At 42.8% G+C, this 24,990-nt stretch overlaps 1 protein-coding gene across 2 annotated transcripts in view; it reads left to right on the plus strand.

Annotated features, from left to right (window-relative positions):
- The window catches only part of ITGB6 (integrin subunit beta 6), an 82,690-nt gene that overhangs the window by 38,785 nt on the left and 18,915 nt on the right, over positions 1 to 24,990 (plus strand). For both annotated transcript variants that reach the window (XM_075609268.1, XM_075609267.1), the window contains exons 5-9: positions 1,009 to 1,255; positions 2,908 to 3,073; positions 6,853 to 7,014; positions 8,935 to 9,030; positions 13,577 to 13,666. In XM_075609268.1, the coding sequence (XP_075465383.1) occupies positions 1,009 to 1,255; positions 2,908 to 3,073; positions 6,853 to 7,014; positions 8,935 to 9,030; positions 13,577 to 13,666 (761 nt within the window). The remainder of the gene's footprint in view (positions 1 to 1,008; positions 1,256 to 2,907; positions 3,074 to 6,852; positions 7,015 to 8,934; positions 9,031 to 13,576; positions 13,667 to 24,990) is intronic.

Here is a 24,990-nt window from a genome sequence, read left to right on the forward strand (position 1 = left end):
CGACTGCAGAACTGCCGCAATGCTGTTCCGGCGCATTATGGCTGGATTCTGGCCCTGGCTTTGATGCACTGCTCTGTTACTTGGAGCAGAGCTGCAGCATATGTAAGAACAGTTTCTTTCATCTGATGCAGAATTTTAGCCACTTCAGACATGGCAGATTTGGGGGGTTAAAGAAAAAGGGGAAAAAATAGTGCAAAGAGACGCAGAATATGATATGTCTCATTATAACCCGTGCACCATGTAACTCCCCCCAACTCCTCCTGCTGACACTCCCCAAGTTGCAAGCTGGGCAGACAGGGCAAAATTGGAGAAAAGTACTTTATTTCATAGGTGAAGGAAGAAAAAGCTCCAGTTTTGCACCAAAATTACCTTGATAAATAATTCGATTTATTCTAAGCAACAAATCTAAGTCATTACAAAAAGATAGAAATACTTGTTAGTCAATGAAAGTCTTAGCAATTCTTTCTTTTTTGTACTTAGCATGAGTAATTGTTACATACACCTATAATATATATTATATTTAACGTGCATGCAATGTCTTGTATATAATGTATAACTCTGTTCACTTAATGTAACTATGTATTTGTAACCATGTATTATTTGTCATCATAACTCTATTCCCAGGACATACTTGAAAACGAGAGGTAACTCTCAATCTATTACTTCCTGTTAAAACATTTTATAAATAAGTAAATAAATAAATAGTAATTGTTAAAAACGCCTCTCACTGAAGGATGGATTTCTGATGAGTATTATAGACCAACATGATTACTGATAATTTAATAATGACTTCTCTTTATATTTTGGATGCTAGATTGAAGTTAAACTTTTTTTGCATTCATAGCATAATGAACTGGTCCAACTAATTAATCTTTTTTTATTACTAGTGTTACTAAATTGAAAATGCGCAGGACACATACAGTAGCATACCCCTCCTACGGCTCACACTGATTCTGTATGCCAATGAGTTCCTTGCCTTCTGTAAAACTTGTCCTTTGCTTCTTCCAGGAAATGAAGTGGCATTTCAAATCAATGTTCGCCAAACTGAAGATTATCCTGTAGATTTGTATTACTTGATGGATCTCTCTGCGTCCATGGATGATGATTTACACACAATCAAAGAGTTAGGATCCACTCTTTCTAAAGAAATGGCTAAATTAACCAGCAACTTTAAGATGGGATTTGGATCTTTTGTAGAAAAACCAGTGTCGCCCTTTATAAAAACAGTTCCAGAGGAAATTAACAACCCTTGCCAGTAAGCAATGTATCCACTCACTTATCAGAGTTTTAACTTAACTTATGACTATCATGAACCGTAATAATATTATGATTAATTGGATGTTGCTCAACTTTCGGTGATTTATCTATCCGTTATTCCATCACCGAGAGTTTAAAGTTTAACAGAGTTTAAATCAAATAAATGCAAATCACATGTTTGCCAACTAATATGGTGCATAGTTAATATTATTATATAACTATAAACTTATCATACACCAATTTCTTAAAATACCACCATGGTTCTCTATTTTTTTAAATGGAGACATACTGTTTAATAAGCATGCATTTACAAGCTATTCTATACTAGTAAGGCTCTGTGAGAAAATTAATAAATGAAAAAAAAACCTCTATATTATAATAAATATTATCAGCAGTTTGATGTGTACATATGATTTATTGAAGTTAAAATCTGAATACACACTTTGAGATCTCCTATATACTATATATCATTTTTGTAAGTCTCCCCACTACATGAGAGGTAGTGCATTGTAGAGTAAAGTGTTATCACTGCTCTGGTATGAAGGACGTGTCAAAAAATATTAGCATTGATATAGAAGATTCATGTTATTTTGGGGTTAATGGTTGTGGGAGATTTATCTTTGAATGGCTGTGGCAAGATAATAATAATAATAATAATAAAATATATATATATATATAAGGTTATGGTGGGTAAAAAAAGTGACAAAAACCCTCCACAGTAAAGCATAAAGCAACTGTAAATATTACTGTATGTTCATTTGCATGTCTTAGACAGGTCTGCAACCCTGTCTTTCCCCATTGTCACCCAGCATATAGCGCTTCCACTGCAGCAAGGGATTCTGGGAAATGACATGCAAATGAGCACTCAGTGCCACCTTTTGTCTCAAGCTCGTATTACACAAGCCAATCCTCAAGCCAATGGATTACCTAGTCTAGTCTCAAACCTGCTTTGCCATTAAGACCAACCTCACACTGATGATACCCATCAAGGTTGAAACATGTATGTGAGTAGGTCTAATGGCTTTGCATCTCATCCCAGCCTCTGTCTAAAAGCTGTGTTTAAAACAGCATGCATTGGCTTGAGGATTGGCTTGTGTAATACGAGCTTGAGACAAAAGGTGGCACTGAGTGCTCATTTGCATGTCATTTCCCAGAATCCCTTGCTGCAGTGGAAGCGCTGTATGCTGGGTGACAATGGGGAAAGACAGGGTTGCAGACCTGTCTAAGACATGCAAATGAACATACAGTAATATTTACAGTTGCTTTATATATATATATATATATATATATATATATATATATATATATATATATATATAGCTCAACCCTGTTATAACGCGATCCGTTACAACGCGAATCCGCTTATAATGCGATGCAAACGTGGCTCCCAATTTTCGTATTTATGAATACTTTACAACACGATTATTGGTATCTTAAATACTTTATTGTACAATGCATACAATTGTACATTATTTCTAACGCGATTCGCTTATAACGCGATGTGCTTCTTTGGACCTCAAGCACAGCGTTATAAGGGGGTGGAGCTGTATATATATATATATATTCTCTTTTCTTAAAATATTTTTCAGGCAGAGCCTCATATTTTGTTGAAATGACCCTAGTATATTATTGTGTTTCTGCATTTTACAGAAGTGTGCCCTACCACTGCTTACCAACTTTTGGCTACAAACATGTTTTACCTTTGACACACAATGCTGAAAACTTTAATGAAATTATAAAGAAACAGAGGATCTCAGCAAATATTGACACACCAGAGGGAGGATTTGATGCTATCATGCAGGCAGCTGTTTGTAAGGTAAGTAAACTTCTCAGGAAGTAGCACAGAAATATAACTGGAAGTAACAGCGTTAAGTTGTAAATATTACCCAAAAAACAGTCAGGGGGGGAAAAGGTAAGGTCTTTATCTTTAGCTTAGTGTTAGTAAATGAGGTTGAAAAAAATAGATGTCTTCATCAAGTCAAACCTATGTTAAATTTAGATGACAGATACTTATACTATATTTGTGCATAAGGAATATTGATGCAAAGGAAGGCAAACAAAGCACCTGTGAAAAATTATCCATTTCTCATAAGGGGAAAAAATAAATTCCTTCCTTGCTCCAAATATTGGGAATCAGATTATTCTCTGCATCAACATTCTTCCCATGTTTACTTATTAGGTATATTCCTGTATACCTTTCCATTCTAAAAAGATGTCCAATTTTTTTTTAACATATCTATTGTCAGTGTTCGACAAACCTATACATTTGCTCGCCCCGGGCGAGTGGATTTAACCCCCGGGCGAGTAAATATTGGCCCAAGATTTTTTTGTGTGGCGAGTAGATATTTTTGGTGATTTGTCAACCACTGTCTATTGTATCTGCCATCACAGTCTCTCTGGGTAATGAATTGCACATTTTAACTGCCCTTACTGTGAAGCAGCGGTGTGCAAAGTGGTGGGCGCGCCTCCCAGGGGGGCCAGGAAAATTTCGACGGGCGGCGCGGCGGCTGCAGAGTTCCCGTGCTCTCCCCCAAGGCACTTAAATTAAGTGCCGGGGGGACCGCGTGAGGCCTCTGCAGCTTCTCTTACCGATCTTTGGCGATGTATCGCCATGGTAACTGGTGTCAAATGACGCAGCGGGGTCATGTGACCATGTTGCCATGGTAACGTGCCGTCACATGACCCTGTGACGTAATTTCACGCCAGAGCCGAGGAGGAGAGGGGGCGGGGGGCGCAAGTTAAAAAATTTGCACATCCCTGCTGTAAAGAAACCTTTCCTTTGTTGCTGGTGAAATCTCCTTTGCTCCAACCTTAAGGTAGTGTGTAAACAGGGCCCCCGAGAGGGGGGAAGAGCCGGGACAAGTGTCCCAGGCCCTGCGGCTGTGGCGGGCCTGGCTTGACGGCATTGGAAGTTTGGCCCGACAACTTCTGCATCCAACTGCCGGGCATCTGGTTGCCGTTGGGCCCCGGCTCCCCCCAGCTGATGTCTCCTCTTCCATGCCTGGCCTGCCTCTGTTTCCCGCTGGTGCGCGCTGGAAGCTGGGCCTGACATCTGGGTATATCCAGCTTCCGGCAGGAGAGAGGACGGCGTGGGAAGAGGAAGCAGCTGCTAGGAAGAGGCGGGAGCCTGAGCCTTGTGGCAAACAGGGGCCGCCGGGCTTTTGGTTGCTGCCGCCGGGCCCCGGCTCTGTCCAGCTGCTGCCTGCCTGTCTCTCCCGCCTGTGCGCGCCGGAAGCTGGGTGAACCCTGGAGTCAGACCCAGCTTCCTGTGCGCACCGGTGGGGGAGAGAGGCAGGCCAAGCAGCAGCAGCTGGGGAGAGTCGGGGCCCGGCAGTGGCAACCAGAGGGAAGTAGCCATTGTATTTGTCGGGGGAGGGGTTATTGCATCGAGAGGTAGTGGAAATTGTATTGAGGGGGTAGTGGGTTTTGTATCTGGGGGGTTTGCATCGGGGGGGGTGGTGTTTCTATCTGGGGAGATGTAGCGGTGTCTGCGTTTGGGTGGTGTAGTGGTATTTGTAGTTGGGGGTAGTGGTGTCTGTATCAGGGGGGGAGTTTTGTACTGGGAGGGGGTATTGTGTGTGTATTGGGGGGGTTGTGTAGGCAGTCCGGGCGGGGAATTGTATGGGTTTTGGGGGAATTGTGTGTGTGTGCCCATGGGATGAGGGGGAAATTAGTGTGAGGGGTGGGGGAGTGAGGGAGCGGCTTTGAGTGAGAGGGGGTAATTGAGTCATAGCTGAGGGGGAGATGGAAGGGAGAGAGAGGAGAGAGGGGGTGTAAAAGAAAGGGATGGGGGAAGAGTGAGAACAAGAGGGGGGAGAGAACTATAGGTGTGAAAGGGGAGGGCTCGCAAGGCTGCTGACACATGGGGGGTGGATCATCAGGTCAGGTTGTGAGGATACCCCTACTTCAGCACAGATGGCTCAATCAGTGTCTCAGTCTTTGACTGAGCAATTGATTGAGCCACCAGTGCTGAAGCAGGGGTATCCCAAAAACCTGACCTGTTGGTGGCCTTTGAGGACTGGAGCTGCCCACCCCTGGGTCATAGCCAATATACAGTAATATACAATACAGTACAATATACAGAGCAAGATACTGCATAGTTTCCTTATGGGAGATGGGTACGGCCACTAAATTATGCAGACTCTAAGTTGGTAGAAGGCGTTCATACTGCAGTCAGAGAAGGCAAATCATTTCCTAGATGAGGCAATCGGGCAAATTATGGCATTTTTTGCCACAGACAAATAATTTGGCGGCTCTGCAAAATGTGTCAAAAACAATTGCCTTCTTCTGCTGCTACTCAAACGATGGCATTTTATGAATTTCATCACACAGTAACCCTAACTTAAACACCGATTTCAACCTGTGCAGAAAATTCGTTTTAACAGGAAGCACACAGGGACAGGCGCACCCTGATTTTATTTAGAAATAAAATGTAACATTGGTAAGAAACTCAGCACAGTGTGCAGTGCCTCGCTATTTGCATTGAATGGCAAACTGAGCGCACAAGAGATGTACAGTGTGGGCCGTTTTATGGAGAGTCAAGAATAAAAAGGCCTGCAAAAAACAAGAACTCTTTATGCTGGTTTCCATCACGTTTATGTTGTGCAAGAAACACACCACACGATCTGGGGAAAGAGATACAGTATAACTTTACTACAGCCCAACAAGAAGTTACAATGCAAACAATGTGCAAAATTGTACCATTGTGTTTGGTTGTGCCAGTCCTTAATCAAGGCCATGCTTATAATGGTGGCGAGCGCTGCCGGAATAAGCATATGCAGAGAAATTAAGGCATACATAGTGCGCAAGCACGCCGTGTCCAGGCGCACGATTTGTGAACTGATTTCCCAAATTGTTTTTACTTTACTCTCTGACGAAGCGCTACTACAAGCGTGAAACGCGTTAGAGTATGTTGTTTGTGCCATGCTGTTACCTCTTCAATATTTTTTTTTACTCTTTACATTGTAGCCCCTCCAACTTTTTGCTGCTGTGCTCTGTTTTTCTACCGAATTTCTGCTTCCCAAATTGTTTTCCCTGCACGGCGGCCTTGTCACATGAGCGGTTCAGCCAATGGGGACGAACTGCTCACATGACATCACGCCTCCCTGTTGCCTCCTGATGCCTCCATCGGCAGTGCAGGTTTCGTGCACGAGTGACGTCACGCGGTCGCCCGCACGCACACTGCCGGCTCTTCTATAAACGTGGCCTAAGGATTGTGAGTAAAAAAAAAAAAGGATGAGATGATGTCACACTATTGACGACGGGGGTGATGATGTAAGTGCATTTGGAAGCCGCTATGGAAGGGCAGTCTAGGTTGAGAAAGTCTGTGTACAGTTGGCACTAAAAGGCAATTTGCAGGTTATTCAACCTAGACTTATATATAATCCCTTATCCGAACCAGTCTAGAGAGACAGCCTCACTCTCTTATAAGAATAATACAGCTCAACCCCCTTACAACGCTGTGCTTGGGGTCCAAAGAATCACATTGCGTTATAAGCGGATTCGCGTTGTAACGGATCGCGTTATAACGGGGTTGAGCGGTACCTCTTGTTACAGACGGATGAAATAACATGTTTTACTATAATGTAATTACAGGAACAAATTGGATGGAGGAATGGCTCTTTACATTTGCTGGTGTTTGTGAGTGATGCTGATTCACACTATGGCATGGACAGCAAACTGGCCGGCATTGTGATTCCCAACGATGGCCAGTGTCACCTGGACAGCAATAATGAATACTCCATGTCAACAGTTCTGGTACAGTGATGTCTTATTTATAGACTTGGCGTAGTTATATTATATTACATAGCCTTTGTCTATAAGATCTAATATTATTACTTTAATACCGCAAGGTCCTTTATTACAAACGCTAGAACTTATAACGTCTCAGCATCGTGTGTAGAACTCACTAGACCTTTACTCACAGTCAGGATCTAAGTTTTCATGTGTACAAGTTCAGCGCTTTGTAACTTTGAGCAAAGTAGTTCCCTTATCCAAAGCTGCGACTTAACACCAAATAAAATGTAATCTAAAAAGTTTGTTAAAGTCAAAATCAACTGTACAACAATGGCTTAAACGGCATGTAAAATCTCCCTAAACATTCCTACTTTGAGCAGTGTGTTTAATTGTTTGCTTTTATAAATTTTGTTTTGTTTATTTTTAATTAATAATATGGACGTCCCAAATTATAGCCGATATCTCTCTTCAATATCATCCTGGATGGCCCTACGCCGACTAAAAACTTAACATGGCAAAAAGTGAGCTCCTCATACTCCCTCCCAAACCTGGTCCCACTACCTCCTTCCACATTACTGTTGGAAGTACTATCATTCACCCAGTAGCCCAAGCACGCTGCCTAGGTGTTACACTCGACTCCTCTCTCACATTCTCCTCTCACATTCAAAACATTTCTAAAACCTGTCGCTTTTTCCTCCGCAATATTACAAAGATACGCCCTTTCCTCTGTTGCTCTACTGCTAAAACTCTGACTCAGGCCCTCATTCTCTCCCGTCTCGATTACTGTAACCTCATGCTGTCTGGCCTTCCTGCCTCTCACCTGTCTCCCCTACAATCTATCCTAAACGCTGCTGCTAGAATCACTCTACTGTTTCCTAAATCTGTCTCTGTGTCTCCCCTCATGAAATCCCTATCCTGGCTTCCGTTCAAATCCCGCATCTCGCACTCAATTCTCCTCCTCACTTTTAAAGCTTTACACTCTTCTGCTCCTCCTTACATCTCAGCCCTAATTTCTCGCTATGCTCGATCCAGACTCTTGCGTTCTGCTCAAGGATGTCTTCTTTCTACCCCCTTTGTATCTAAAGCCCACTCCCGCCTTAAACTGTTCTCATTGACTGCCCACACCTCTGGAATGCCCTTCCCCTCACTACCCGACTAGCACCTTCTCTATTCATCTTTAAGACCCAACTTAAGAAACACTTGCTTAAAGAAGCATATGAGTAGCACCTTGGATAATGCTAGACACATGAGTCATAAACCTTGGCCCCTTACAGGCGCACGTACCAGAACTCCCTCCTACTGTCTCTGCACGTCCTTCCTACCTACCAATTAAATTGTAAGCTCCTCGAGCAGGGACTCCTCTTCCAAAATGTTACTTTTATATCTGAAGCACTTATTCCCATGATCTGTTATTGGTATTATTTGTTATTTATATGATTATCACGTGTATTACTACTGTGAAGCGCTATGTACACTAATGGCGCTATATAAATAAAGGAAAAGAGAAGGATCCAGCGCTCCACGGATTTCTAAATAAAGAAAATGTATTTATGTGCCACACAACATTTCGACCAACAGGTCTTTCTCAAGTGACTAGGCATACACCAAATGAGGTGTATGCCTAGTCACTTGAGAAAGACCTGTTGGTCGAAACGTTGTGTGGCACATAAATAAATTTTCTTTATTTAGAAATCCGTGGAGTGCTGGATCCTTCTCTTTTCCTAAGTTAACTTTGGATTTTTCTGGCAGGTACTTCCTTGAACCAGCAGCACCGGTAAACTGTATGCTTTATCTTACCTCATTTGTGGAGTGCAGCCTTAACCCTCTTTACATTGCTATATAAATAAAGACACACATACATAAAGACATACATAGCAAGCTTGTATATATCTCTGTCCTGTACCTTGCCAGCATATTTCATTTTTCTTACATTTCTCTTAGGAATATCCCACCGTTGGACAACTCATAGAAAAGCTTGTGGAAAATAACATTCTACTCATTTTTGCTGTCACTAAAGAACAGGTTTCATTATATGAGGTAGGAAAAGCATTTATTGCTATTCTGTTGTAATTGTATTCTTTTATGACTGCACTGTTTGAGAGATATAAAGAATCTGCAGAAAAGAAATGTATAAGTGCTTTCAAATGTTAAATGCGTGTGCTTTGTGTACTGGTTTGATGAATCTGGCTTCCATAAAGCTTGTACATTATTTAATATGAAGGATTGAATAAGCAGGTGATTCATGGTGTTTTTCCATAGACAAGTATGATCGGCATATACATCTAGAAACGGCAAAGAAGAACTTAATGAGCAACGTTTCCTTTGTTTTTGTCATCAGCCAAACTGTTCCCTGCTGTAACTGAGAACAGGGGGCCCTTGAAATAAAGCTAATTAAAAATTTGCAAAGGGCTTGGCTTCCCTCCAAGATCAGAAAATCAAAAATGTGAATGCAAATAAATAAAGGAGCAAAAGAGAAAAATAAACCCAAAACCCAACAGTGTTACAAAAAGGAAACACAACCCGGCAAAAAAAGAACTATTGTGAGATATGTCAATGGTTAGAATGAAAATAAACGTGGCCTGAGAAGTCGCACAATTGCAAGCTATCAGAGAACTTGTACTGTAAATATCTGAAACGTATTCATTCAAGTGTTTGCTCTAAGAAATGTTTGAAACGGGATCCCAGCATGCACAGGTGTTTGTTTAGTTCAATCACTCTTCCAGGTTACTAGGCTTGATATTTATTTTCTATTTCTGAAAATGGTTCATTCTTTGTTAAAGAGAGATCACGTGTTTTTATGGTTACTTTTATATTGGGGAAACTGGACCTGTGATGCCTTAGACCACTCTTTCCTTTCTCCTTCCTTGTATCGTTAGGTGATGGGGATGGGGGGAGGGGGTGGGGGAGTCACGTGACACATTTATTTGACAATCATATGGCGACATTGGAATGAAGATGAGCCGCAAGCACTTCATCTCCAAGATAATGTCAGTTTATCGATAATACATCTGCTAATTCACAACATGGCAACAGTGTATTAACCCCTTCATTGCCCTATGATGTAGTAGCCAAGTCATAGGCTTTTTGTTTGTTTTCCAGGGCGATCACGTTCTGTGCCCCTGTGTAGCGCTGAGCGCGATCTGACTAGATGAGGAACGTAAGAGGAGACTCCTCCCCTTCCATTCATGTCATCAGTGATGTCACAATCATTTGATCACTCCCAAGGAGTGATGGCAATGTTTCGTGGGGGTGTGGCACTCTGGTACCATGGCGACTCCGGCACTCAAATGTTTAATGATCTAGGCCAGTCTTTCTTCATATCTTACACTATTCTATTAAAGATTCTCACAGATCAGCAAATCTGAATATAAAACCAGGGCTGGATCATTATGACATGTTGGCCAGAAGTGGGTTGGCAAGTATGATATAAACAATAGCTTTGTTTATACATTTAAATGCATGTATCATTCAGTCAGTGACCATCAGAAGGGGTGGCTCAGTAAGTAAAGACACTGACTGGCACTGAGAGTTTGAAGCAGGGGAGCCTGGTTCAATTTCCGGTGTCGGCTCCTTGTGACCTTGGGCAAGTCACTTTATCTCCCTGTGCCTCAGGCGCCAAAAAATAGATTGTAAGCTCCACGGGGCAGGGACCTCAGCCAGCAAAATGTCTCTGTAAAGCGCTGCGTACAACTAGCAGCGCTATACAAGAACATGCTATTATTATTATTATGTGCAGTTACTATATCTTGCAGCGTTGGGCTGGGATGTCAAGGGGGAGACAGGTTGTAGGGGCCCACTATAGGGCCAAAAAGTACAACAAGTAATAATAGGGTTTACACTCATACATACAGTATATACAGAGGCTCTGCTTGTGCATGCATACATATATGAATACTTAAGTACATATACATACATATATACTTTACATACACAAATACATATTTAGATGCAGAAGAAACTGAATAAGATGGACACATACAGTATATACAGGGATGGACTCTGCAGACTGACTAAAATGGAAGATTTGGCCAGTTTCCTGTCTACCCAAGATTGTGTAGGTCTTCCAGGAGACTTGGCTAGTCTGCTCTTTAAGGGACGACTCAATGCTGGGTCCAACCAGAGATTTTTCCAGATACTCGTAGACCGGTCTAAAGCTGTACTTTACAATGTCTCTTTCTCTCCTGTCTTAAATGCTTAAACGTATATCAAACGTTATTATTTTATGCTGTTCTATCATATTATGAACATGGACAGTTAAATAAACAATCGCCCACACGGTAACCCCGCCAGACATATTGTGTCCCTGCACAGGTTTTCTTGCCTGGTTGGCAACGGGGGGTGACCCCAGCTCAGGTGATGTAACAAAAATGAAGATATATAACGAGCAACAAGGGATTTTGCTTTAAGGTTGAAGTCAGACTTTCAACTATCATTGTAACATTATTCTGCCATGTGTTAAATATCTTTTGGCTATGGTGCCATATAACAGATGTGGTCTGAACATGAAACGTCATGCTTAATTTATATTAAAGAATATTCCAAAACAATCAGAAAACCAGGGCCAACACTAGAGATGTCAAGATTTGGCAAATACCATCAAGGAAAGGTTATCTTATTTTCACATAATCAGTGTTTCATTTTCCACTAGTTGAATTCTTACAAAAGCACTTGTAACATAAAACACTGTGAAACAAATTTTGGATCTCTGTGACTGTTTTAGTCATTAAATGACTTCTTTGCATTAACCTTTTTGCATCTCTTTTTGGTGTGCATGCCTTCCCCAATTTGCTATTTATGCCAGTACCCTGACTAGGTATTCTGCCTGTAGCACCCATGCATTCATCGCTTTTAATCCATGTCTCCTTGTATTAGGGGCATCCCAAGTTACATGTTCTTGATTCCTACTTTTCTGTTTGATTCTACCATGATTTGGCTATTCCCATCAAGGAAAGGATATCTTATTTTCACATAATCAGTGTTTCAATTTCCACAATTTGAATTCCTACAAAAGCACCTGTAAAATAAAACATTGCAAAACAATATAGAAACAGAATCATTTGACTAATTTAACCAATTGTAAAGAGAGCCTTTTTGACTTATGCTTTCTTCCTCTAGAGCAGTGATTTCCAGCCTTTTTTGTTTGGAGGAACCCTTGAAGTTTTTCAAAAAATCTCGAGGAACCCCTATCTAGCCGACACATATTAGGTTCGACAGGGGTCAGTCACAACATTTCATACCTCACGAGCCACCTCTATTTCCCACCCTTTACCCATGTATTTCTCTCCCATCCATCTCACTAACTCTCCCCCCTCCCGCCTCACATGTATTTATCCCTTGCGTCTCACTCTTACTCCCTCCCTCCCCCCCTTTTTCCTCTCACTCACCCCTACCTTCCGTCAATCCACCCTAAAAAATACATTTCAAAAAACCCCACCCCCTAGTGGGGGAGGGGGGTCTGTGGTACGTAGGAGGAACCCCTGAGACTGCTTCAAGGAGCCCCAGGGTTTCACGGAACCCTGGTTGGGAATCACTGCTCTATAGGGTCCCCTTGTACTTATCTATCTTTTCTCCTTTCCCCCTTTTTATGTTTGTGTGAAGCATACACCTAATTTAATTTAGTAAACATTAACTAAGGGAGGAACGGTAGCTTATCACATTGTTACAATCAGTGTGTTTCAGGATAATACCAAAAAAAAAAACAGTTTACACAAGGAAGTCCGATATGTCTATTGAAATTGTTTCGACAGCTATCAAAACAGTGTCAGCATTGTCAGATTCCATGTTTAAATATCAAGAAATATTTGCCTTTTCAAAGAAGCTACGATACGGCTTGAGGCAATGTTCCAAGTAAAATGCAGTCGAAGCTCCGTTAGCATTCAAGGAATTTTGGCAGGGAAGGCATTCTTAGACAGAAGTATCTGGTGGGAGTAAAAGTGGAATGTTCACAGGACAATCCGTTTTATCTTTTTTTTTTTATAACTCAAAAAGTCCCATCTACTTGGCAACTTCTAATTTGCAATCACATAACCATGACCAAACCTAGGCCAGAATATAATGATACAGCATTCTGTAAACTAGTAGATAAATAAATATGGGTGATTAATGTGGATTTTCAGTCAATTTTCTTGTAGATTTGGGTTAATATACTGGCCTCTGACATGCAAGATTCCCACATAAGAGTGACGCCCCATTCAAAAGATATTTTGCTGTTGCAAAAAAAGTGCAAAGCTTTAAAACACATACCCTACCATTGTTAAATGTAAAGATAAGTTATATAGCTATTATATTTAGGTACCCAAAGCCATTAGCCCCTGAAATTATTACTTCATTCTACAGTAATATTTATCCAAAATATGAATCAAAACGAGCGGAGAACACAAAGTGTGTGTTAAGATTACAAGGTCATGTAAAAGTAATTTTTTTGTACACAAAAAAACATAATTATTTGGATTCAGTAAGTACACCTTTAAAATCACTGCCTGAGTTTGTTCTAGACATTCACTGTGCCTTTATTGTTCGATGAACGGCACAATATACCCCGTGGTACTATTTTCAAATAACTGTATTATTATGGTAATTTCAGAACTATGCAAAACTGATTCCAGGAGCTACTGTCGGACTTCTACAGAAGGATTCTGGGAATATTCTGCAGCTGATTATAACTGCATACAAAGTAAGACATTCACAAAGTTCTGTTTAATGTTGTTATTCTTGCACAAATATGCAATAATTGTCTCTGCTCCCTTTTATGCTCCCAAAATGTGCCTCGAACTTTTGTGGAAATAAGGACAGAATCTAAAAAGAAGAGGCTTAGGGGGTGTGTGGGGGGGTTCATTAAACTACAATAGTGCTGATCAGGGCACTATTGCTTGGAAACTCCCATTGAAGTCAAAGGGACTTTTTGTGAGATACTGCACTAGTTGGCACCATCACAGTTTGATAAACAACACTCTCAGTGCACTGCACATTATAACTTTTCATGCTTTTTAACCACTTTTCAACCCTCCAGGATCAAAGGAGCCCAATCCTTAGCACTGAGTTTTAGGTCTACCTGGCAGTGTAGGGTTTATAATATGATTTGATTGTTACAGCCAAAGTTTTTCACAGACCCTCCATGTCCGAGTATTAGCGAGAGGGGTTAGGTTGCTCAATTGTGGAAAACGCCATTTATTGTCATATTCTATAGTGACCGCTCCCTTCTCGCAGACCACCGGCCATATCTAGGTTTTAGCAAGAGCCAATGTATTTGCACACAAAGATGAGTGGACTTCATTTGCATGTGGTGTGATGAGAATACGTGCTGGTTTGGCTTAGGTCCCTGAGGAGAGGTGTGAGAACCGCTATTTGAAATGTTTATAAGTGTAGTCATAATGAGTATTACTTTTCATCCCCAGCATGGGAGGGATGAACATAAAAATGTACGAAACTCCATTAATGAAATGTATTGTTTCCTGGGGATTCAAATCCTACAAATCACTATTTATTTATTTATTTCTAAGTACAACAGTGGCAAAATAAATACCGGCATGTTGTATCATACTGAGTCAGTAATGGAGTCAGACCTCTGGGTTTGGAGGCGGCTGCATTCGCCAGCAGCCTTCTCCTGTTCCCTCCACTGGCTGTGTAATCACATCTGACATTAATGGCAATATAATATGACACTCTATTTTATCTACAGCAGCTGGTTAATGGTCCAGGCTTACAAAATAAAGCTGCCCATGACTAAGACTATTCTAATATTGTTAAGTCAGTACACAGCCGGGGAGAGGGGAAATTCAATTTAGTAATGCAAGGAAACATGGTCACTGAAAGGAGGTTGCTATAATAAACTTCAGCACATGTCTAGCTCTCTTCAATGACAACGAAAGCTTCAATGCTATATATGAGTGGGGTTTTAAAGCCTCCATTAAATTAAATATGGTCATAAAGCCCCAGGAACTTTTTTAACACGTTTGTATCAAAACACAAAATTAAAGTATTTATTCTTCATTCTTATGCAGTTCCAGGGAATATAAAACCTAGATCAAAGTCTTGACATCACTAACATCACCATAGCAACCTGTGAACTAGGATCTGCTTTGATGAGTAGTTTAAGGGGGGGATGTTACCGTTTCATTTCCAGAACATCAAAAATAACCAATAACTGGGGTATCGGATATTGAGTCGTAAAACTGATTTCTATTTGTTATTCATTATTTGATGTGTTTATTGGAGAAAATAAAACATACGATAACAGCAGGGGGAGAAAACCCACTATGGATCATAACTAAAATAGGTTAGTCGTAGGAAAATGTACATAAGATAATAGTAAGAATTAATGATAAAAGGAACCAATAAAGCAAACAATAAGAATCAGTAACTAAGAAATTGCTTATAGATGGAGAGGAAGATTGTAGAGCAGGGGTAGCCAACTCCAGTCCTCAAGAGCTACCAACAGGTCAGGTTTTCTGGATATCCCTGCTTCAGCACAGGTGGCTCCGTCTACGACTCAGTCAAAGACTAATTGAATTTCTCGAGAAAAGCCAATTACACTAAAGCTGGGATTCCAGTTAATTGCATTTACAGCCAGATCGGGTTATGATACCTCGCATTGCGGCTTAGGGATTCCCTTAGTGAATTGTTTAAAAAAAATGTTTTGACCCGCAAACTTGAACTGCCCCTTTAAATAGGGAACTAGATCACAACCAGGGAATCATAGATCTGTAAGCCTGACATCAATAGTAGCGAAGCTACTTGAAGGTTTATTAAGGGATATCATACAAATACATTATTTTTAGATAATGAAATTATTAGTGATAGTCACTCAGCATGGCTGCATACGGGACAGGTCACGCAAACATAACATTTTTGGTTTATTTGATACATTTGATACATTTTTGGTTTATTTGGTAGGAATTTGACAAAGACCATGCACTTGATGTGATCTATTTATATGTTGCACAGGTTTTTGATACAGTGTCACATGTGTTATTGTACACAATAAAGGAAATTGGTCTGGGTGGTAGTATTTCCACCTGATGTAAGATCTGGTTGAAGCATACACTGTAGGCTGCAGAGAGTTGTCATAAATTGAACATACCCAGATTGAGCAGGAGTTGTACGTGCAATGATTCAAGTAGAGACGTGCAAACTTGCCCAAAGTCTCTTGGCTTATGTATTGCTCAAACGTTTCCAAAAAGTTTGCTATATATATCATATACAATTTAGGTTATTAAGTGTTTTGGAAGCTCTCCCTCCCTCTCCCCTCTTTCTCTTTCTCCCTCTCTCTTTCTCCCTTTCTCTTTCTCTTTCTCCCTTCCTCTTTCTCCCTTCCTCTTTCTCTTTCTCCCTCTCTCTTTCTCTTTCTCCCTCTCTCTCTCTTTCTCCCCCTCTCTCTTTTTCTCTCTCTCTCTTTCTCTATCTCCCTCTCTTTCTCTATCTCCCTCTCTTTCTCTATCTCCCTCTCTCTTTCTATTTCTCCCTCTCTCTTTCTCCCACTCTCTTTCTCCCTCTCTCTTTCTCCCTTTCTCTTTCTCTCTCTCTCTCTCTCTCTCTCTCTCTCTCTCTCTCTCTCTCTCTCTCTCTCTCTCTCTCTCTCTCTCTCTCTCTCTCTGTCTCTCTGTCTCTCTTTTTTTCTCTCTCTCTCTCTCTCTCTCTCTCTCTCTCTCTCTCTCTCTCTCTCTCTCTCTCTCTCTCTACCCCTCTCTCTCTTTCTCTTTCTCCCTCTCTCTTTCTCCCTTTCTCTTTCTCCCTTTCTCTTTCTCCCTTTCTCTTTCTCTCTTTCTCTTTCTCTCTCTTTCTCTTTCTCTCTCTCTCTTTCTCTCTCGCTCTCTCTGTTTCTCTCTCTTTCTCTCTCTTTCTCTCTCTTTCTCTCTCTGTCTCTCTCTGTCTCTCTCTCTCTCTGTCTCTCTCGCTGTCTCTGTCTCTGTCTCTCTGTCTCTGTCTCTCTGTCTCTGTCTCTCTTTCTCTATCTCTCTTTCTCTATCTCCCTCTCCCTCTCTCTCTTTCTCCCTCTTTCTCCCTCTCTCTTTCTCTATCTCCCTCTCTCTTTCTCCCTCTCTATTTTTCTTTCTCCCTCTCTATTTTTCTTTCTTCCACTCTCTTTCTCCCTCTCTCTTTCTCCCTCTCGTTGTGAAGATTTTTACTTATTATTTGCAAACTTTTTAAAAAGTTCCATAAAAAAAAAAAATTGGCAAATTTCGCAAAGGTTCTACAATTTGGGTTTCAAGATCGCACATCTCCAGTCTGTAACTGTTACTTATGCCAATAACATACATTATCTCTAAGGGTCCATGAAATGTCTGTAAATATAATGTATACAACAGACGACAGAGAAGCCCAATGCTACATCCAACATGACAGAAATACACAGTAAAAAACTTATTTATTCTCTTGAAAAAGGGTCATTTAGTTTAACCCTTTGGCCAAAGCGTTATAAGCTTGCGAGCCACCACAAGGCAGACACCCGTTCGCAAGTCCTAACACTACCAGATAAAATACTAATATACCTCTATTAGGATTAAAATTCTCATTTACCTCTGTTAGGAGGGAGAAAGACCACCATTGGATCTATATCCAGTAGAATGAAAGGACTCACTAACTTGGGAAGTGGGGAGGGGCGGTCTTAAAAATCCTGGGAAGGAGGAGCCACTAACCTGAAACAGCTGAGAATAGGTTAGCAAAACACAAAACCCCAGCAAGCTCTTAAGAGAAGTTTGTAGTTTATTTATTTATTTATAAAATATTTTACCAGGAAGTAATACATTGAGACTTACCTCTCATTTTCAAGTATGTCCTGGGCACAGAGTAAAACAAATAATACATGGTTACAAGTACAGTTACAAAAATGAACAAGGTATACATTATATACAAGACATTGCGTGCACAGTTAAAGAAAATATATATTATGAGCGTATGAAACAGTTACAGACCAGATTAAAGTGTGCGACAGCCTTAGATTTGAAAGAACTTAAGCTGGTGGTGGATATGAGAGTCTCTGGTAGGTTGTTCCAGTTTTTGGCTGCACGGAAGGAGAAGGAGGAACGTCCGGATACTTTGTTGAGCCTTGGGACCATGAATAGTCTTTTGGAGTCTGATCTCAGGTGATAGGTGCTGCATGTGGTAGGGGTGAGGAGCTTGTTCAGGTAGCTGGGTAGCTTGCCCAGAAAGTAATTGAGGGTGAGACAGGAAAGGTGAACTTTGCGCCTAGACTCTAGTGATGACCAATCTAGTTCTTTGAGCATTTCGCAGTGATGTGTGTTGTAGTTGCATTGGAGAACAAAACGACAAATTGAATTGTAGAGGGTGTCAAGTTTGCTAAGGTGGGTTTGAGGAGCCGAGCCATATACTATGTCTCCATAGTCAATAATTGGCATTAGCATCTGCTGTGCAATACACTTTCTGACCAGGAGACTTAGGGAGGATTTGTTCCTGTAAAGTACCCCTAGTTTGGCATAGGTCTTGGTTGTCAGGGTATCAATGTGCATCCCGAATGTTAAGTGGGAGTCAAACCATAAGCCCAGGTATTTAAAACTAGTGACCGGTGTTAGGGTGGTGTTAGCGTTGGTTCTAATCAGGAGCTCAGTCACTGGAAGCTTTACAAATTTAGTCTTGGTCCCAAATACCATTGTTACAGTCTTGTCAGTGTTTAAAAACAGTTTGTTTTGGGAAATCCAGTTTTCGAGTCTCAAAAAGTCAGACTGAAGTATGTGTTGAATATCAGAGAGGCTATGGCTGTGTGCATATAGGATTGTGTCATCTGCATACATGTGTATTGAGGCTTCCTTACAAGCTGTGGGAAGATCATTAATGAACACTAAGAAGAATAGGGGCCCCAGAACAGAGCCTTGCGGGACACCACAGGTGATATCCAGGGGGTTGGAGTTAGAGCCTGAGATGGACACATGTTGGGATCTTCCTGATAGGTAGGACTGAAACCAGTTTAAAGCATGTTTCCCTATTCCAGAGCTCTGGAATTTGTTAAGCAGGATAACATGATCAACTACACTGGCGACACAGTTTATTACACTGCGGCCAGATCCGCAAGCCGGGAGATTTCCCGGCTTGCTAGTGGCCGCCCCTCGGCGTGCCGCGCGTCATAGACGCGCGGTCACGCGTCTTCGGGAGCGTGCGCCCCCTGCACGCGCGTCCAGGGGCTCCCCGAGGGAGCCCTGGTGTCCCGCGATCGCGGGACAGCGGCAGGGGGTTCCGGGGGACCCGGCGGACCCGGCAGCGGTAGGGAGAGCGCCCCGATCGGAGGGCGCTCTTCCGCTGCTTCGGCGCGCGCCCGTCACTCTCGGGCGCGCGCCAGGCTACTGCTGCGGCACAGAACGGGCAAATGCTCGAATAAACTGTGCCGCAGCAGTATGTCAAAAACCTTTGCAAAATCTAGGAATACTGCACCAGTGAGTTGTCCCCGTTCCATTCCACACTGGATTTCATTGCAAACTTTTAGCAGGGTAGTTATGGTGGAGTGTTTGGGACGAAACCCAGACTGGAATTGGCTAGGGAAATTTGTCTTGGTGTAGAAATCGCTTAATTGTGAGTGGACACATTTTTCCATAACTTTGGATAGAATTGGGAGAAGTGAGATTGGCCTGTAGTTTGAGACAGTGTTTTTGTCCCCACTTTTGAAGATTGGGACAACTCTGGCAGTTTTCCAGGTCTTAGGGATATGGCCTGCAGACAGGATAGAGTTGACTATGGACGCAATTGGTTTGGCAATGGCTGGGGCACCAAGTCGTAGGAACCTAGATTGTAGTAAGTCGGGTCAACATTGGCTGCTTAGTTTTAGTTTGAGGAGCGCTTGTGTAATCTCCTCTTCAGATACTGGGCTAAATTGAAAATTGTGGGCAGTGTTGGGAGGCTGTAGGGATACTCCCAGGATGAGATTCATGTTTGGGGTTTGTGCTGCGTTTCGCTAATAAGTTAGTGGCACACCCCACAAAGTAATCATTGAATGCATTTGCAATGTCAGTGGGGTTTGTCAGAGTAATATCCCCCTTAGTGATATTACTTGGTTGTTGATGGTTAGGAGGCTGGAATATATTGTTGGTAACCTTCCAGAAGTTAGCTGGGTTTGTTGTATTTTGGTGGAGATTGTCAGAGTAATATTGTGCTTTTGCATGCCTTGTTTGCCTTGTGGACATGTTCCCCATGCATCTGTAGTGATTGAGATCCTTGGTAGTGCCAGTTACTTTGTAGCTTTTCCACAAGGCATCCCTGAACTGGTAGAGTGCTATAAGGTCAGGTGTAACCCATGGAAGGTGGGCCCCCCGTACCCTTATTTTGCGTAGTGGAGCATGGGTATCGCAGAGTTTTAAGAACTCGGATTGGAAATAGTCGAGCGCAGAATCGGGGTCGGGAATTAAATCGAATCTGTGCCATGGGCAGTTGGTAAGGTCATCCAGAAACTGTTGTGGGTTAAAGTTTTTAAATGTTCTAGTGAGGAGAACTTTAGGGCTTGAATGGGGCGGTTTAATTTTCCTTACACAGTACACTATTGCATGGTCACTGAAAATATCCAGAAGGATGCCAGAGGATTGGATTCTGCTGGGGTTGGAGGAGAGAATCCAGTCTAGCAAGGAATGGTTATGCGATTTCAGGTTTATCCGTGTGGGTTGGGAAATGAGTTGTGATAGGTTAAGTGACTTGAGTTGTATCTGGATTTTGTAATCGAGGCGGGACATGATGAGTGAGTGGATTAGGATTTTAGTTGCATCATGAGTAAGAAAAGGGCTTATAGTGGCGATATTTCATAGGTGAGACGGCGGGACTTTGTGAGGGACTAAATGTAAGGAATTCAGGAGAGATCAGAATCAAGGATGACCCATAGACACCGGGCTTGAGGTGTTGAGGAGATTGTGGTTCTATTGACAGTGAGGGAGAGTGGTGGTGCAGCTGTGGCAGTAGAAGGGGAAAATAATATTAATTCTGTTTTGGCCATGTTTAGCTTCAGGTAGCGGTGAGACATCCAGGAGGAGATTGCAGAGAGACAGTTGGAGACACGGGTCAGGAGAGAGGGGGAGAGGTCAGGGGAGGAGAGATACTGAAAGCCAAAAGATTGTATTAGTTCTCCAATGGAAGAGTTGTAGAGTCAGAAGAGCAGAGGGCCAAGGACAGAACCTCGTGGAACTACAACAGAAAGAGGGAGTGAGGAGGAGACACCAGAGAAGGGAACACTGACATGAAGACGAGGACGACATGAGCCAAGAGAAGGTTGCTTCATGGAGCCAATGAAATGGAGAATATTTAGGAGAAGGGGTGAGAAGGCAGCAGAGAGATTCATGAGAATTAGTATGGAGAAATGACCCTTAGATTTAACTGTGAGTAGGTCATTGGTCACTTTTGTTAGTGATATCTATGTGAAGTGTAGAGGATGGAAACCAGATTGTAAAGAGTCAATCTGGGAGTTGGAGGAGAGGGTGAGTCAGGCGGTTGTGTACAAGTTGCCCAAGTAGCTTGGAGGTGAAAGGGATAAGGGAGATAGGGCAGTAGTTAGAGGGGGAGGATCAGTCAAGTGACGGTTTCTTGAGAATGGACATGATGAGTGCATGTTTGAAAGACGATGGGAATGTTGCATGTTGGGGACGATGCAAGAGAGAGGTTAAAAAGGTGAGTAAGGGAGGTGCTTAGTGTGCCAGAGAGGATGTGAGGGAATAGGATCAAGGGGGCAGGATGTTGGGCAAGATGATGAGAGAAGCGTGGAGACCTCATCCTGTCTCACATGGGGAATTGATATGAGTGTGTTTATGTGTGCGAGTGGAGATAGTTGATGCTTGTGGAGCCTTACATGAAGAGATCTCATGTCTGATAGACTTAATCTTGTCTGTGAAGTAGATGGCGAGGTCTTGGGCCATGAGGGTGGAGGGGGATGTAGGTGTAGATGGGCGGAGAATGAGTTAAAGGTGGCAAATGGGCGCTGAGGGTGGGAGGACAAAGCTTGTCTGAGTGATGAGAAGTAGGTTTGCTTGACAAGGGAGATGGCAGTGTTATAGGAGGAGAGCATACATTTATAGTGGAGGAAGTCTGCTTCTGAGCGGGATTTCCTCCAGAAACGTTCTGTAGTGCGTTAGCACTTTTGAAGGTAGCGGGTAAAAGATGTGTGCCACGGTTGTGGCTTGAATTGTCGGTAGCAACATTTGGTGGCAGGTGCAGTATTGTCTAAGGCTAATGAAGCATTAGGGTCGTTCCATTGGCTGATAATATACATCTCATACTGCTGCGGCACAGTTTATTCGAGCATTTGCCCGTTCTGTGCCGCAGCAGTAGCCTGGCGCGCGCCCGAGTGTGACGGGCGCACGCCGAAGCAGCGGAAGAGCGCCCTCCGATCGGGGCGCTCTCCCTACCGCTGCCGGGTCCGCCGGGTCCCCCGGAACCCCCTGCCGCTGTCCCGCGATCGCGGGACACCAGGGCTCCCTCGGGGAGCCCCTGGACACGCGTGCAGGGGGCGCACGCTCCCGATGACGCGTGACCGCGCGTCTATGACGCGCGGCACGCCGAGGGGCGGCCACTAGCAAGCCGGGAGATTTCCCGGCTTGCGGTACCGACCACACTTCAATAAAGTGTGTCGGTAGTGTATGCATTTACCATGACCCGTTGCATACACACTTCCCATAACACCCTCCTACTGTCTCTCTAAGTTCTCGCTGCTTACCACTTAGATTGTAAGCTCTTCGGGGCAGGGATTCCCTTTCTTAAATGTCTACTTTTATGTTGGCACTAAATAAATAAAGATATACAGTACTTTACTTTACTTTCCGCCTCTTCACCCATGGATGGGTATAGGCGACTTCCACAGAAAACTTCACTTTAAAAAGATCCATGGAAGTTGTTTAGCTGGATATACCCAAGGGGACGCTAGGCCCAAGGGTCGACAGAAACGAGGGGCGCCACGTGAAGGCAGGGTTGTCAATTGATAATAAGAGGCTCTATATTTGCATCAATTATCCTTGCCCCCAGATATACAGTACATACATGTTAATAAGAACCTTCCTTGCCAGATGGATTGGTCCCCCTTTGCAGCAAAGGGCAGTAAAAGAGCCCCAAACTCACTCTAAAAAGAAGTGGCATTTCGACTTTGTAGGAAGGGTGGAGTGTAATATACACAATTGATCTCGTAGTTAGCTTCAATGTCTCCAGGCAGAGGTTGGTGAGTAATGTGTCAGGTTAACATGCTAAAACTTGCTTGGGATTCTTTCCTTACAGATGTTGTATCCCTTTACCAAACATAATTGCTCCATTTTCTCTTAACCGGATCTTTCCTCTCCCCCTGAAGGAAGATTATGTGAAAGCCTTCTTTAGAATGTTACTCGCTACATCTGCAGGGCATTATAATTGTCATAGAAATCTTAAAGCAGAATTTCATGCTCAGGCTCAGTTGGGTGGGGCCTGACTTAGCACTGCCCTGGTAAATATTCATGCTGAACTCTGTAATGAGATTGATTATTTCTACATACTTCCAGCTCCCCTGAGCTTCTCCTACCTGAAAAAAAAAATGCAACTTCCTTACACCACCCCCAACAGACACAATATTTTCCAGGTCTTCCATGTTGATTTTATGTGGTGCGGGCTAGTATACAAATATCGTTAAGATAATCCGTCTTTGCAGTAATGCTTTTGCCGATGCATGTTATTAGGCCAGGAAGCATGAATGGCAACAGTGGGGTTTAGCAAATATGCATGTTGGGTTTTCAATAGTGATATTTGCTCCTCTGTTCTGTAAGTAAATGCTGCTTTTAGTCGGACTCTTAAACGCAACCTTAGACGGAATCTTAGAAATTGTTCCCTCTGGATGCAACCAATAAACTACTAGAGTAGGGGCGCGCAAACTGGGGGGCGCGAGATTTTTCAAGGGGGGGTTGCGGGCGGTTACAGAGGTCCCACGCTCTCCCCCAAGGCATTTTAATTCAATGCCTGGGCACCGCGCGAGGCCTCTGTAACTTCTCCTACCATGTATTCGGCAACGCGTTGCCATGGTAACCCGGCATCAAATTACACCGTGGGGTCACGTGATGTTGCGTTGCCATGGCAATGTGATGTCGCATGACCCTGCAGCATCATTTGACGCTAGAGTCGAGCAGGAGGAGGGGAAGAGAGCAGGCAGGGGGGAGCAGAGCAGGGGGGAAACTTTGTGCACCCCTGTACTAGAGGATAGATCAGGGGTAGCCAACTCCAGTCCTCAAGAGCTACCAACAGTTGAAGACTGAGCCACTCATTGAGTCATCTGTGCTGAAGCAGGGATATCTTGAAAACCTGTTCTGTTGGTAGCTCTTGAAGACTGGAGTTGGCCATCCTGTACTAGAGGATACATCATGCTGGACAACATATGAAAACTCTTTTCAGGAAGAAAAAGTCAGGTGGTCCCTTCGTCTCCCGTTCACTTACATTGCGTTGGAGAATTATACATTTTTTAGCAAATGATGAGTGAGTCACCATCATAAATATAGCCAGTGCAGTATATGTTCTGACATCACTCTGGCTGGAATAAAACAAATACTGTGCTTACTTCATTATTTTCAGGTTTCTTGAAAATCTTCCTTCTATTAAAAAAATCTTATACATTTAGAGAAAGCCAAATAATTGAATACTGAGTACTTACAATATTAAATACAGTATTAAATGGCCTTCCTAATACTGTAGCAAGTAGCAGATGAAGGGTGACGTCACAGACGTCACAGCTAATATGTTTCTTTGGGCCAGGTTTACTAAGCTCTGCTATTTAACCTGACGTTAACATCAGGTTATATTCGTAATGCCTATCCATTCAAGAGAATACCCGTGGAGCGAGATACCTGTGCACATCCATGAGCACACCTGAGATGCCTGTGCACATCCAGGAGCACACCTGAGATGCCTGTGCACATCCAGGAGCACACCTGAGATGCCTGTGCACATCCATGAGCACACCTGAGATGCCTGTGCACATCCAGGAGCACACCTGAGATGCCTGTGCACATCCATGAGCACACCTGAGATGCCTATGCACATCCAGGAGCACACCTGAGATGCCTGTGCACA

Source organism: Ascaphus truei, chromosome 7 (assembly GCF_040206685.1).
Source record: "Ascaphus truei isolate aAscTru1 chromosome 7, aAscTru1.hap1, whole genome shotgun sequence".
Lineage (NCBI taxonomy): Eukaryota > Metazoa > Chordata > Amphibia > Anura > Ascaphidae > Ascaphus > Ascaphus truei.